Source organism: Anastrepha ludens, chromosome X (genome assembly GCF_028408465.1).
Source record: "Anastrepha ludens isolate Willacy chromosome X, idAnaLude1.1, whole genome shotgun sequence".
NCBI lineage: Eukaryota > Metazoa > Arthropoda > Insecta > Diptera > Tephritidae > Anastrepha > Anastrepha ludens.
This window is the reverse complement of record NC_071503.1, coordinates 63,011,835-63,025,517: the sequence shown is the minus strand read 5'-3', so window position 1 is coordinate 63,025,517 and position 13,683 is coordinate 63,011,835. Positions and strand designations below refer to the sequence as shown.

The following is a 13,683-nucleotide window of genomic DNA, read 5'->3' as shown; positions in this document are numbered from 1 at the left end:
AGTTCCGGACATTTCCATACTATTTTCTCTTCTCTGATAGTGGGTAATTAATTAATTAGTATGTTAATTTACGTATGTATTTCTCCGATTGATAAAAAGTGCACAAGAACTTATGGATTGTATATAACTGCAAAGTTAGAAACTTACTCTGAAACCAGAGTGCGGCTTATTTGGAGGTTACTGTGCATACATTCAGCCTTTGGATGAAGCCGAAAGTGCCAAATATTTAATATTGAAGTTTCTGTGAGTGCAGCACTGTTCATAACAACAAGGATTAAGCCGCAAATTTTTTAACTAATATTTTTTAGCAAATGTGCATTTTTTATTTCTAAATTTATTACATACTTTTCCTCTTGAACATTAAAATTCACGTAATAATAATGTTCTATTTCATAGTAAAGACCTAAACAGATGTTAGGGTAAATTATAAAGCAATTCATAATTTTTGCACAATGCTGTGCCTATGAATGTTCGCTGGATTTCCCGAGAATCTTTAGCGAATCGCAATATTTTTTCTGTGTTTAATGCACGCAGCCGGATATGTATATAAAGTCACATATTTGAATTTGCATACATATTTGTTTTTTATATTATGATAAAGGGCCTGTAGCTAGCTAGCAGAGAACGTTAAATATAGAGAATTCTCACGAGCTACGAATAGTGTGAATTGTCAAAAATGAAGTCTAACCGCCGCCGGGGTGTGGTGAAACTTTTAACAGAGATGTTTTACAGCGATTTCTCCTTTAGCATATTGGCCCTGCACAGTTCTTGGCTTCTGTAGGAAATCAAATTGACGAATAGCCGACGGCATTTTGCAAAGTATTTGCTTGTGCATTTTTATGTTCCCTTGATAAACGAAAATTTATTCAATTTTTATTTTCAGACAAAGGTGATGAAGAAAAAATGATTGAATATTTATTATATGCGCCAACATTTAAAATCAAAGTAACTTTAATATTTTGATTTAATTTAAAAAAATTCATTATAAATCGACGTCTCACATTTTGGTATGTGCGTTTTAGTAAATTTAAAACTAAACAAATTTGATACAAATTTTTACTAATTTTTTGAGTCGAAATTAATTCATAGCATACAAGTGTTTTGGTATATCGACATATGTATTTACATTTGAATATGCATTTATTTGTTCCTTTGGCAAACCAAATTTTTTTCAATTTACATTTTTTTACAGGGAATAATAATATACATACATTTGTATGTATGCATTTTCTAGATAGTATGAAACTTTAAAATAAATAAAGGAAAACTTCAAAGAAACGTATTTGCATATATGGGACAACTAAGTTCAATTGCATCTTTGTTAAATATAGTGTTGCACGCATATGTGTGCACTGAAGCAACATGACCTACCTCACGAGCATCGCTTTATATTTCATGTAAATAACCTAATGATCAAATTCCTGCCTCACAAATGCTAAAACAAATTTCTTTTGAATATTCATGTACATATTTGTATGTGCGTATGTACACTTGGTGCCCATACCCCTTCAAACAAATCAAAAAATTCTGTATACAAAACGCTTCATTACCAGGCACACAGGAAGATGGCATATGCAAATATAAATACGTGAATTGAATTCAAGCAAAACAATGCTTATTAATATACACATATGCATGTGCATACAACCGCACACACAGGGCACTCACTTTATTCGTTCAAAGCTAAAATTCTATGCCTAGCGACTACAAGAACAAAATGCAGTCATAGACGCAGGCGTAGCGGCCATCATTCTAGTTGCCATAGCGCTGAACAGTCGCGGCGGCGCCGAACAGCTTCAACTATTGTACTGTGCAACAAAAACTCATCATCAAAAAATTCATTGATAAATTCGAGCTCATAGTTCTAAGAGCAAGTACTTTCATTCATAAAACGAGCCGCCCATATGCCAATTTTCTCGACAATTCGAAAATAGTCAATGGCCCCTATTATGAGTTGTATTCGATCTTCGATATTCGCTGGTTGTCGAAGATCGAAAATCGAATGTCAATTTGGTATTATGAGCGGTGCAACCCTATCGAAATTTTCGTTGTTTACCGAATTTAGAGTCGAATGCAATTTTGCTTTCGATCGTGTAGCGTATAGTGGGAAAACTTGTTAAAGTGTAAGTTGTTTGCGATTATTTATGGTTTTATAGTAACCAAATAATAAATATATACTAATTTTGTTAATATTATGCAGGGCGAAAGTCGTGAGTACCAAACAACAATTAGAAAGGCGAATCCACAATTCGCAAAAGGGATTTGCACCAAACTTCAAGCAGCAAAAAAATGGGAGGAATTTACAACGGAGCTGAATTGCTTGGGACCACCAGTGAGAACGGCAGCAAAATGGATTAAGCTTAATAACGGTTTTTTTTTTGTGATGTTTATAGAAATACATTTTCATATTTTTTTCGAATGACGAATAATTGAATAAAGAAAATTTATAACAAAAATAAAACAGAAAGTGTGGTGTAAAGGTTTATATTTGATACTTTTTAGATTTTTCTATAATATTCTCAAAATTTCATTTCTTATGTTTTCTAATTCTCCGTTATTTGACTCCACTTCAATATCTTCAGCATCATCGTACACATTGGGTTGAGCAAGTCCTAGCATACCTTCATTACCAATACTCAATTGGTACGATCCCTGAGCACAAACTCGCAGAACTGTGGCTAGCTTTAAAATATTTGGAATCAATTTGGCTCGGGTGCACTGCTGCAACTGGTTTTCTGTACTGGACAGTAGGTTCACAAACGGCTCTTTAGATAATCTAAAGTTCTTTAAAAATCTGTAAGGAAATTTCTGTAATATTAAGTACGTCAACACATTTTGAAAATTCTAAATTTACTCAGTGGAAGCCATTTCTAGGTGGTTGGATGCGTCCCTCAACTGTTTTCTACTTCTAGCTAGTTCCACTAATCTTTCATCGTCCGATGAATCGTCGAACCACAACTCCGTTGTACTCATTTTCACAAAAAATACTTTTTCTACCTTTTAAAAATAATGTTAGCAAAGAATTTCAACACAATCGGTTTTTCTTTTATTTTGATTTGCTGTATCAGCTGAGAAAAAATTATCTATTGTAAATGCGTCGAGCGATCGAAATTCACAATAGTCCTATTCTTCAACGAATGAGCACCATAATACCAAATGAAAATTCGTTCGATCAGCACTTTCGACTACAGTCGAAGATCGAATGTTGCTCATAATAGGGGCCAATATTGGAATATTTCGCGTAGAATTATTTGCCAATATTTGATAAATCTTCAATTGTTGTCAAGTCGAGTGCCCGCGGCATCGTACATATGTATGCATCAATATATGTATGTAAATATGTCTTTCTAAATGCTCGACAGCCGCAGCTGCTGCGCGTCAAGTGCGCGCATGAGCATACAGTAAGTTGCAGAAGAAAATAAGCAGCTTAAAAAAAAGGTATGATTCGAATATTTTAATGCTAAGAGAAAATTTGGAAACAATTATTTTATGTTAACTGATAGTAGGCAAATAGTTAATTAGTAGATTACTTTACGTATGTAATTGAATTGATAAAAAGTGCACAAAACCTATGCATATATCTGCAAAGTTAGAAACTTACTCTGAAATCAGAGCATTTGTAGCTGCCTGTAAACATGTCAAGGTTACTGTGGCTGGTGAGCATGCATACACACAGCATATACATATGCGCAAATGTATATAAATTCACAAATTTACATTTGCATATGCCATCTTCCTGTGCGCCTGGTAATGAAGCGTTTTCTATAGAGGATTTTGATTCAGTTGAAGGGAATTCAACAAAGTTTTACAGACACCAGACAGACAGACAGACATAACATATGTACATACATATATAATTTTGGATGATTTGGAAAAATTCAAATATATAGGTCATATTAAAAAGCTACCTAACATTCTTTGCTTCTAATCACCAACAAATCCTTATCGACTCCTGCTAAATTTACAGAATTCAGCCCCTTACTGTTAACTTTGGTGAAAAATGTGGCTGTGGTGTATCTCGTGCGCAAAACGAGTACCCCTGAAAATTCCATACGTTCCTGTCATTGAGACTTCTCTATACATTAACGTTCTCTGCCATTTACACGAGGAGACAACTGGAAGGGAAACATTTTGTTCGTGGGTGAAGCAGAGAACGTAAATTCATAGAGAAGGCGCAGTCCCGGCCCGTTCCTCCTAACAAAATACGGGTAGGAAAATGAAATCAGTACAAGTTAACAGTAGGAAATTAATTAATATGGCTGCCGGAGAGAAATGAGAGGGAGAGAGTGATACGCAAGTGTGAAAAAATGTAGTTTACATTAGCTTACATTTGCTTGCGTACAGAACAGATTTGTTCATTTGATATGTCCATATGATCTGTATGCATGTTTACAGATTTGTTCTTTTTGGTATTTTTATGAAAATTGCGCGTAATTGTATGTATGCATGTTTATATACATATATTAGCATACGACATATGTATATTAGCTTTACATATATGAAAATTGCGCCAAATATTGGAAAAAATGTATGATTGCATTTGATTTGATTTTGATTGGATAAATGTATATATGTATATTACATAAATGAAAATTGCGCCAAATATTGAAAAGCTCTTATGATTGCTTGTAACCAATTGAACTTTGGTTTCAATTCTAATTCGAAAAGAAATGCATGTATGCATGCATGTTTATATACATATTATATATTAGCATAGGACATATGTATGTAATTAAGTTATGAAAATTGCGCGAAATATTATGTATGCATGTTTATATACGTATATTAGCAAAGGACATATGTATGTATATTAGGTTTATATGAAAATTGCGCCAAATATTGGAAAGCTCTTGTGATTGCTTGTAACCAATTGAACTTTGGTTTGAATTTTAATTCGAAAAGAAAGTCAATTGAAGTGCACGTGCGCGGTGAAGCAAACATTTTGAAATTGTTAATAAGCAATTAATGAAAGAAAAAAAATGCCTAAAGCTTCGAAATGTCGTGTTCGGGAGTGTTCTAGTGAACAAAATGTTCGTTCGTTTGCATTTCCCAAAAATCGGGAATTATTAAATTATTATAATTATAATATCCGACGTCAATTTTTCAAAATTCAAAATGTCGAACAGGAATTAAGAAACTTGAACTAATTTTACGAAAATAACTACTTAGGAGTTATATAATTACTTAGGAGTATATAATTATCAACCTTAACAACTGCAAGGCATGATTTAATTAACCTAATTTAATTTTAAAAAAGTCAAGCGTTAAAGGGTTTTAAATACTCGGTTTTTAGGGACATAAAGCAACATTTATTTAATTTATTCTGCGAGGGTAGTTGCCGGCAAATATAGTTTTTTGATAAATTCATTGAGTTATTTGAAAACATATTTTTTGTAAAAAACTAATTTTTTTATTATAAGGGGTGAAAAGAAAATTCGTTCTCTGATGTGATAGGATCCTCTTACTTTTGGTGAACTTTAATGATTTAATTATTATTCTTATTGCAAAAGGGATGGGTACTATAGAAAAAGGATGGAACCTTATTAGTGTTTTTAAGCAAATGATAGGGGTAGTTTTGTAATATGACCAGGGGCTAACAGATTCTTGTTTATTTTTACCAAGTGGTTTTACTAAAAAAATTGACAATATTAACACTATTTTTTTATCAGTATATAAGTTTTGACTATTACTTATTTTTTAAGGGATGTAAAAAAGGTTGTTTTTTAAGCCATCAGGTGCTCCTTAAATTGATTAGAATGTTTTTGAAATAAGGTCAAGAAGCAAGTAACGAAAGCAAAAAAGAATAGATTTCTTACGCTTTTTTGGGAATTTTAATGATTTATTTTTATATAAGGGGTGTAAAGGGGGTGAGTTTTTTTAGTGTGGGGATTTTGAAGTTTACTAGAGTCTTTTTAACATTCATTTAGGACAAAGATTATATGGATTAGAAAAAGAAACAACTTTCGGCTTTTTGGACACTTTTGATTGTATTTTGTAAGAAGGATATAATAGGGGTGGTTTCAAAAATACCAGGGGGTATTAAAATTCTATGGGGTAATTATCAGCTCGCTTGAGAGAAAAAATATTATTAATGACAATAATCTTGGGATGAAAAAAATGATTAAAACAATAGATAATTACTTCACTCCATGTAAGGGTGCAAAGGGGTGGTTTTTTAAAACTGATAAGGGTGTATCTGATTTTACATCTTTTTACTTATAATTGCTTATAAAATTAAATAATATATGAGAATAAAACTCGTGCTATTTTTGTATTAAAATGTTTTACAGTTTATATTCATATTTTGAGATTAAGGGATGAGGGTGGTTTTTCAACACTTTCCCCAGGGTTTACAACATTCTAAGTGTCATTTTTCGATTCAGCGAGGTCAAAGCTGTCAGAAAATGATGATCTTTTACAATCCCCAGTCGGGCCAATTATGACCGATTTTGTGCATCGTTCTTTACAGAATTCAGCCCCTTACTGTTAACTTTGGTGAAAAATGTGGCTGTGGTGTATCTCGTGCGCAAAACGAGTACCCCTGAAAATTCCATACGTTCCTGTCATTGAGACTTCTCTATACATTAACGTTCTCTGTAGCTAGCCTACAACTTTAACATTCTTTCTTGCTGCTTGCAAAAGAATTTTATTCAACTGCTGCTTAATTTGACCAGTTGAGTATATTTCTGTTAACTTTTGGTGAAAAGTATGAATGTGGTACTGCCATGCATTCCCGTTATTGAGACTAAAACCAAAAATAACTAAGTAAACTATTGAATTAAGTTTAAAAAAACTTATATTTTAGATAACTATAAACATCACAGAAGAAGCTGGAAGAGGCTTTAGAAAGAGGCATTAGAAGAGTCTAGAAAAATGTCAGGAAGAAAGAACTTAAATATCCTTTATTTATTTGGAGACTTTATCACCAATTTGCTATCCGACGAGAACTTTAAGAAGCTCTTTCCTTTGTATCTCAAGATATTCAAATCGAATTTCGAGTCCAATGCACTTATTGTTCGGACTCTACGCGAATTAATCGTATCAGTTTTTTTTCCTCATCATGTTGGTCTCCTTGCCGCGGGGATGAGGCAAGTGGTGGTCTGACCCCTATATCATGGGGACCAACCCAACGCGAACTAAGAAGGAAGCCCTATATGGGGATTGGCTAGTCATCCATCTGCTCTACGGCGTATTTGGTGGCCATCCAATCACCATGCGAAGATCACCGTACCGACGAAGATCCCTTTGTTATTCCCAAACCCCTGTCACCTCATTATTTCCTCTCCTTTCCCACCCCCTAATCCAGAGTGTTACGCGACATCGTGTCCATTGGATGGTTTGCAGCCAGGGGATTTACCAGACCGGCTGTATTTCAACGGCGCCTTCCTAACACCGGACCGCCTTAGGAAGTAACTGTGGCCTTGCCACGGCATGGGGCGCTGCCGTGGTGGACCGTTTGAATTCCCCGTTATTTAAATAGGCCACCGCGTTTGCCTCGTCGAGCAGGTAGTCGTACGAAAAAGATGAATAGAAAAAATGACTTTAACGGCAAAACTTTCCTTGTAGCAGGAGCAGGTTACAGTGGTCGCAATGCTACTGTCAAACACACGCATAACGCTCTTCATCGCGGAGATGCCGTTGTCCACGAAGAATCAGACCACGAAAGCGTCGGGAGCACAAACACAGCTGAGGAAGAGGCTCTTCTGCGTTCTCCGGCTGGGTAAAAGGCCGCGGTCAAACTTTGTGCAGCAAGTCCAACCTAACGAAGAAAGAGGAGGAACGGTTGGCTTGGGCCAGAGAGGAAATTAAAAATGGCCGGGCATTATACACAGCAAAACCAATGTTCGTAGCCTCCAATCCGAAGTATGCGAACAAAATAGAAAAGGCAATAGCCATCAAAAAGCTGCGTTCTGCGGATAGCTTCGAAAAAGCAGAAGCACAGGTACGTGATGGCTAAACCGAAAAACGGAGACAAAAGACCTACGACGTCGAAAGCAGCGGCAGCAGCCAGTGAAATTGCCAAGAAGCATCTTATAGTGACACTCACTGACCGTAGTGACCAGCTTGGGCGAATTTCGCAGGAACGGTGGAAGGTAGGAGAAATGAAGCTACTGGAAACCCTGTTTACGAAAATGGACGCAGAGCCGAACGCACCCATGCCAGCATTCGATGGAGCAGGGTGGTTTAGCGGCGTCAAAAGTATAAAATGTAGGGATGACCCCACGCTCTCATGGCTAAAGAGAGCAGTAAAAATGCTTCAAGCTGCGAATACTACAAAGGCAAATCACGGACGTGCCGACAGACGACTGGAAGGTGTTGAGCGTGGCAAAACCAAAAACTGCTGATGGAGGTCAGGACTACATTATCCAGATCAACAAGCCGGCAGAGAACCTGCTTTACGCGTGGTTCGGGTGGATGACTTGGGGAGTTGGTAGTGTGCACCTTCGCCTCAAAAAGCGCAACCCGGCAGATGACAGCCAAAACACGCTCGCTGCGGGGGAAGTGGAAAGGGATCTCGGTGTAGAAGAGATCCTGCAACCCTCCTCAATATACAGAAAGTGGAGAAGGGTGAGCTGGAGGAAGTATCTAACCCCGAAAAGGTCCTGAGGCCAGATGCTGAAGGTCCTTCAGATAAACCTACACAAGAGGAAGAATGCTCAGCCGAGCTCCTGCTTAACATGGAGGGAGTCGGCTACGATCTGGCTCTAGTTCAGAAACCATGGATAGCTTCGGTCTAAAGTCACATAACTACAACACCTACATCCCGATTGCAAAAAATAAGGTAAGAACAGCAATAATGGTTAAAAAATGTATATGTTCTGATATTGATCATATTCTCTCAGACGATGTGACAGTGGTGACGCTAGAGGGCTGCAAAGATGAGACGTTAGTCTTTGGGTCTTGCTATATGCCACATGATGAAGAAGCACCACAGACAGATCTTCAGAAGCTGGTAGAAACAGCTGCCAGAAAGAAGCACGCTCTGGTGGTAGGAACTGACGCAAACCCTCATCACACAGTCTAGGGTAGTGCGGATATAAACGACCAAGGTGAGCCACTAGATAACTCTATTCTTCATAGTAGGCTAGAAATAGCAAAGAGAGGTGAAGAACCAACATATGTTGGACCAGCCTGGCAATGTACTTGATTTAACACTCTAAACAAGCAAGCATCTTATGGTGCAGGAATGGCAAGTGTTCAGTAGGCCCTTATTCTCTGATCAGAGATACATAAGCTTTCAGCTTACATTCTGCTCAAAAAGCAAACTTATATCCTTGAAGAATCCTAAGAATACGAACTGGGACTTGTTTGGGATATACTATCAAACAAACCAATGATACCCCGGAAATACAGGTCACACGTTGCACTTTAGAAAGGGGTTGAATTGTTTGCAACTATTCTGGTGAAAGTCTTCAAAAGATCCTGGCCCCCAACACGTAATAGACGCAAGGTGAAGCCTCCTTGGTGGAACAAGGAATTAGGAGCACAAAGACGTTGGATACATGAATTCTATAGGTTAGCCTAAGTAGCTGACAATGAGTTCTGTTGGAGGTATTTAAGGATCTACTAAAAGTATACAAGAAAGATATACGTAAAGCCAAGAGAGAATCTTAAATAGACTTCTGTAGCAGTATGGACGACACTAATGAAGTGGCTAGACTTAGGAAACTGTTATCCAAAAATCCGGCTTTACCAAGAATAACACGAAATATTAACGGGGAGTGGGCTGACAGCTGTGAGGACTCTCTAGAAGACCTAGTGAGCACACATTTTCCAGGGTGTGGGGACACTACAGATCTCGAACCGAGAAGAGATATTGTGCACGACATCCCGACGAACGTAATTACGACCAACAAGATAAAATGGGCTACGCAAAGTTTCTACCCATATAAGTCATCAGGATTGGATGGAATCTTCCCAGACATTTTCCAAAAGGTAAGCCATCTTGTGATACCATGGTTAAGAATGATATTCAAGGCATGCTTGAGGTTCAGCTATGTTCCTGTATTGTGGAGAGAAGCGAGAGTTGTGTTTATTCCAAAAGCTTGAAAAAGCAACCCTCTCTACTCGAAGGAATACAGACCCATTAGTCTGACCTCATTTCCCCTGAAAACGTTAGAGAAGATTTTAGATACATACATTAGAGACACAATTGCGCCGGACGAATTATCCAAGGCGCAGCATGCTTACACTAAAGGCAGATCTACTGAAACTGCACTTCACTCGCTTGTACTAAACATGGAAAAAGTGTTAGAATAAAAGGAGTATGCTCTAGGAGTATTTCTAGATATATCAGGGACTTTTAACAACGTGACGAAAAATGCGATTTTAAATAGCATAGAGTAACTTAATGTGCAACCAGCGGTTTATCTTTGGATAAGGCTACTAGCTAGCAGGAAGATAAGAGCGGAATGGAACGACAGGAGCGTCACCAAATATGCAAGCAGATGCACTCCGCAAGGTGGGGTACTATCGCCGCTATTATGGTTATTTGTAGCAAATGAACTGCTCAGGAAATTTGACAGAGGGGCACCAAGACTAGTGGCAGATGACATAGCTATAGTATTTACGGGAAAATACCTGGACACCATCAGTTATGTGATGAATAATACCCTTAGAACGGTACACCAATGGACATCTCGCGCAGGGCTAGGGATAATCGCCGAAAAAACGGACATGGTACTTTTCACCAGGACGTACAAGGTCCCGGCGTGAAACCTTCTGAAGCTAGGCAGCAACGAACTACTTCTCAAAGATCTTGCGAGGTACCTTGGAGTAATACTGGACAGTAAATTGCTGTGGAGGCGCAATGTCGAGGAAAGGGTGAAAAAGGCCAGTAATGCGCTGTACGCATGTAAAATAATGGTGGGCGTTACTTGGGGTCTATAACCCTCTCTGATGCATTGGTGCTATAAGGCAGAAGTCTGACCGATATTGCTGCCCCATACAGCATATGGAGGACAGCGACAAGAAAACTAACATACTTAATGCTACTGGGAAGGACTCAGCGACTCGCTCCTCTGTAAATAACAGGAGCGATGAAAATCACTCCAACAACCACCACAACCACCACTCAGCATGCCACCTATTGACCTTATGGCGGAGAACCTAGCAGCGAGACACGCGAGCAGGTTAATGGCTGCTGGAGTATACACTTGTAGAACCTTCGGACAGACTACATGACTCCGTACTTTAATTGGAAGAGAAGGTACTACAGTTGAAGGGGAGGGATGGCACAAAGGCATGCAGCCTGGCCACTGAACTGTTCACATCTATACAGACGGCTCTAAAACTTCAGATCGAGTGGGAGCGGGCATTTACTGCTCCAAGCTTGGGATTAGGCTGCCTATCAAGCTGCCAGACAACAGCAGTATTTTCCAAGCGGAAGTGTTCGCTGTGGGGAAAGCCGCGCAGCTAGCCTACACTAGAACAAGGAAAAACTCAACAATTAATATATACGTGGACAGTCAAGCAGCCATAAAAGCAATAAGCTCATATTGCATTAAGTCCAAAAATGTCCAACGGAGCAGGGAGGCCATAGAAAGGCTAGCCGCAAACAGTAGGCTGCATATCTATTGGGTACCTGGTCACAAAGGCATTATGGCGAACGATATAGTAGATGAGATAGCGAAAAGTGCTGTTAGACTACCATTTGAACAAGAGAACGACATACCAAAACCGATAAATACAATATACAACGAAATTGCTGACTACGTGAAAAAACTAGTGGAATGGAAAATGCCAAAAGTTATGTGGAGAACTAACGACAAAAAACTGACTCAATTCGTAATTACGCTTTCGCGAAAGGACTGCAGAACTATTATAGGTCATAATCTATTGACTGTACATGCGTACAAGATAGGGATTGGTAATACGTAATGCAGGAAATGCAGAGAGGATGTTAAGGAAACTTTAGAGTACCTTCTGTACGTCTGTCCGGCATTATTAAAAACGCGTTTAAAATTCCTGGGAGCCCCATTATTTGAGGGTCTGGAGGACGTCTCAAAAGCGTATCTCCCAGCTCTGCTTAGATTCGCCAAAAGCGCTGACATCCTGCATGATGTCTACTTTCATTATTCATAGAGGTCGGTCTCCATCTGGTATCGCTAGGGACCAAAAGGTCTATGCGTGTCTTATTGCCAACCAGGCTAACCTAACCTAACCAGTTTTCTTCTTTCATGATTTAATTCGATTATATAATTGTATTCTTTTTTGTCAACTTGTATTTTAGTTTTAGCTCGTTTTATTTGTTACTCTATAAATATATTTTTTATATTAGCACTAGGTCAATAGTCAGTAAGAACCTTTATGTTTTTTGACTAAATAAAATAAATAAAAACTCCGAGGCTAGAGAACACAAAAATGCTAAATCTAGTTACGAAAATAATAATCGGGTCACACTGATCACAAATTAGTGGGGGTGACGTCACTGATATTGTCAAATTCGCTGAGAGCCAAGTAACGGGACCACGATAGGCGCCATCTCACTATTCTCTCCATCGTACTATTGACTATACTATACAAAACTGACAATATTCTATCTGTCTCAAATTTAACAAAAAATTTACTAAGACAAATACTAAATAATACAATCTCCCATTAATCAATCTCACAATATATCTGCAACCCCTCAACTAACTTCACTCGATTGCTCAACATGCCAAACATAAGCTCCAAAAACTCTAACTCAACCTAAGAATTTCTTACTTTTGAAAGACTCATAGTTGAGAATTCCCATCACTTACTCTTATTTTCATATACATATTGTACTTAAGGTTACATATAATATATTAAAAACGACATACGATTCCAGTTCAATCGTCAAAAGGGGAGTTGCGTTATTAGTACATAGCTCACTCGAACACAATCTGGCTACAATCAATAGTACAATAGTATACTAGCCATAGCTGTTTTAATCAAATCCCATACAACTTTCACTGCAATTAATACTTATATCTCTTCTACAAGTATTTTATCGGAGTATGATCTTCACCAACTCACCAGTAACTTCACTTAACAGATTTTATTACTTCAAGGTGACTTTAACGCATGGTGCCTACCTGTTTTAAAAGACAAGGAAGAGTTATAACAAAATTTCATCAAAACGCAAATCTGATGCTTTTAAATGACAAATACCCTACTCACCTCTCAACCCAACATACCCTAACCCACATAAATCTTAGTATCTCCTAATGGATGACATCCGACGAGCCGATTGACAGTGACCATATTTCGAGCGTGGTAACAGTTGTAATATCCAAATTAGACTCGGCAAACTGGTATGCTTATCAGAAAGCAATAGAACATTTCGCTAGCCTCGCCCTCAACTGTAATGTTAACAAATCTGCAGCAATCTTACAAAGGAAATTTCGTTAAAGCGCAAACTCATCCATTTCAACATCACATTCAACCTTTCGTTACCGCAAATCTTATTGGTGGAACGATAAATTATCTCCCTTAGGTAGGTAGGTAGGGTGGTTGTCTTTAATAAACGAGCAGAGCTTCGTTAGTTTTAGATGGGCTATGTCCGCTACATCGGTTAGAAATGCTGTATCGAGAGTGCGCAGCCTTCTCATAGCTAGGCTTTCACACTCACATAAAAGGTGTCTGACTGTTTCCTCTTCTTCTGTATTAAGACAGCTTCTACAGAAATCAAAGTAAGGTAGTCCTAACCTTCTAGCG

The 13,683-nt window shown here is 38.0% G+C and overlaps 1 protein-coding gene across 1 annotated transcript; it reads right to left on the bottom strand.

Moving 5' to 3' along the window:
- Window positions 1-2,493: 2,493 nt before the first annotated feature.
- On the bottom strand, window positions 2,494-3,171 carry LOC128869361 (uncharacterized). The gene is made up of 2 exons (XM_054111901.1): window positions 2,855-3,171; window positions 2,494-2,794 (listed from the first exon to the last, which is right to left on the bottom strand). The coding sequence occupies exons 1-2, from the start codon at window positions 2,971-2,973 to the stop codon at window positions 2,509-2,511; spliced, it is 405 nt and encodes a 134-aa protein (XP_053967876.1). The 5' UTR covers window positions 2,974-3,171; the 3' UTR covers window positions 2,494-2,508.
- Between the last annotated feature and the right edge of the window lie 10,512 nt (window positions 3,172-13,683).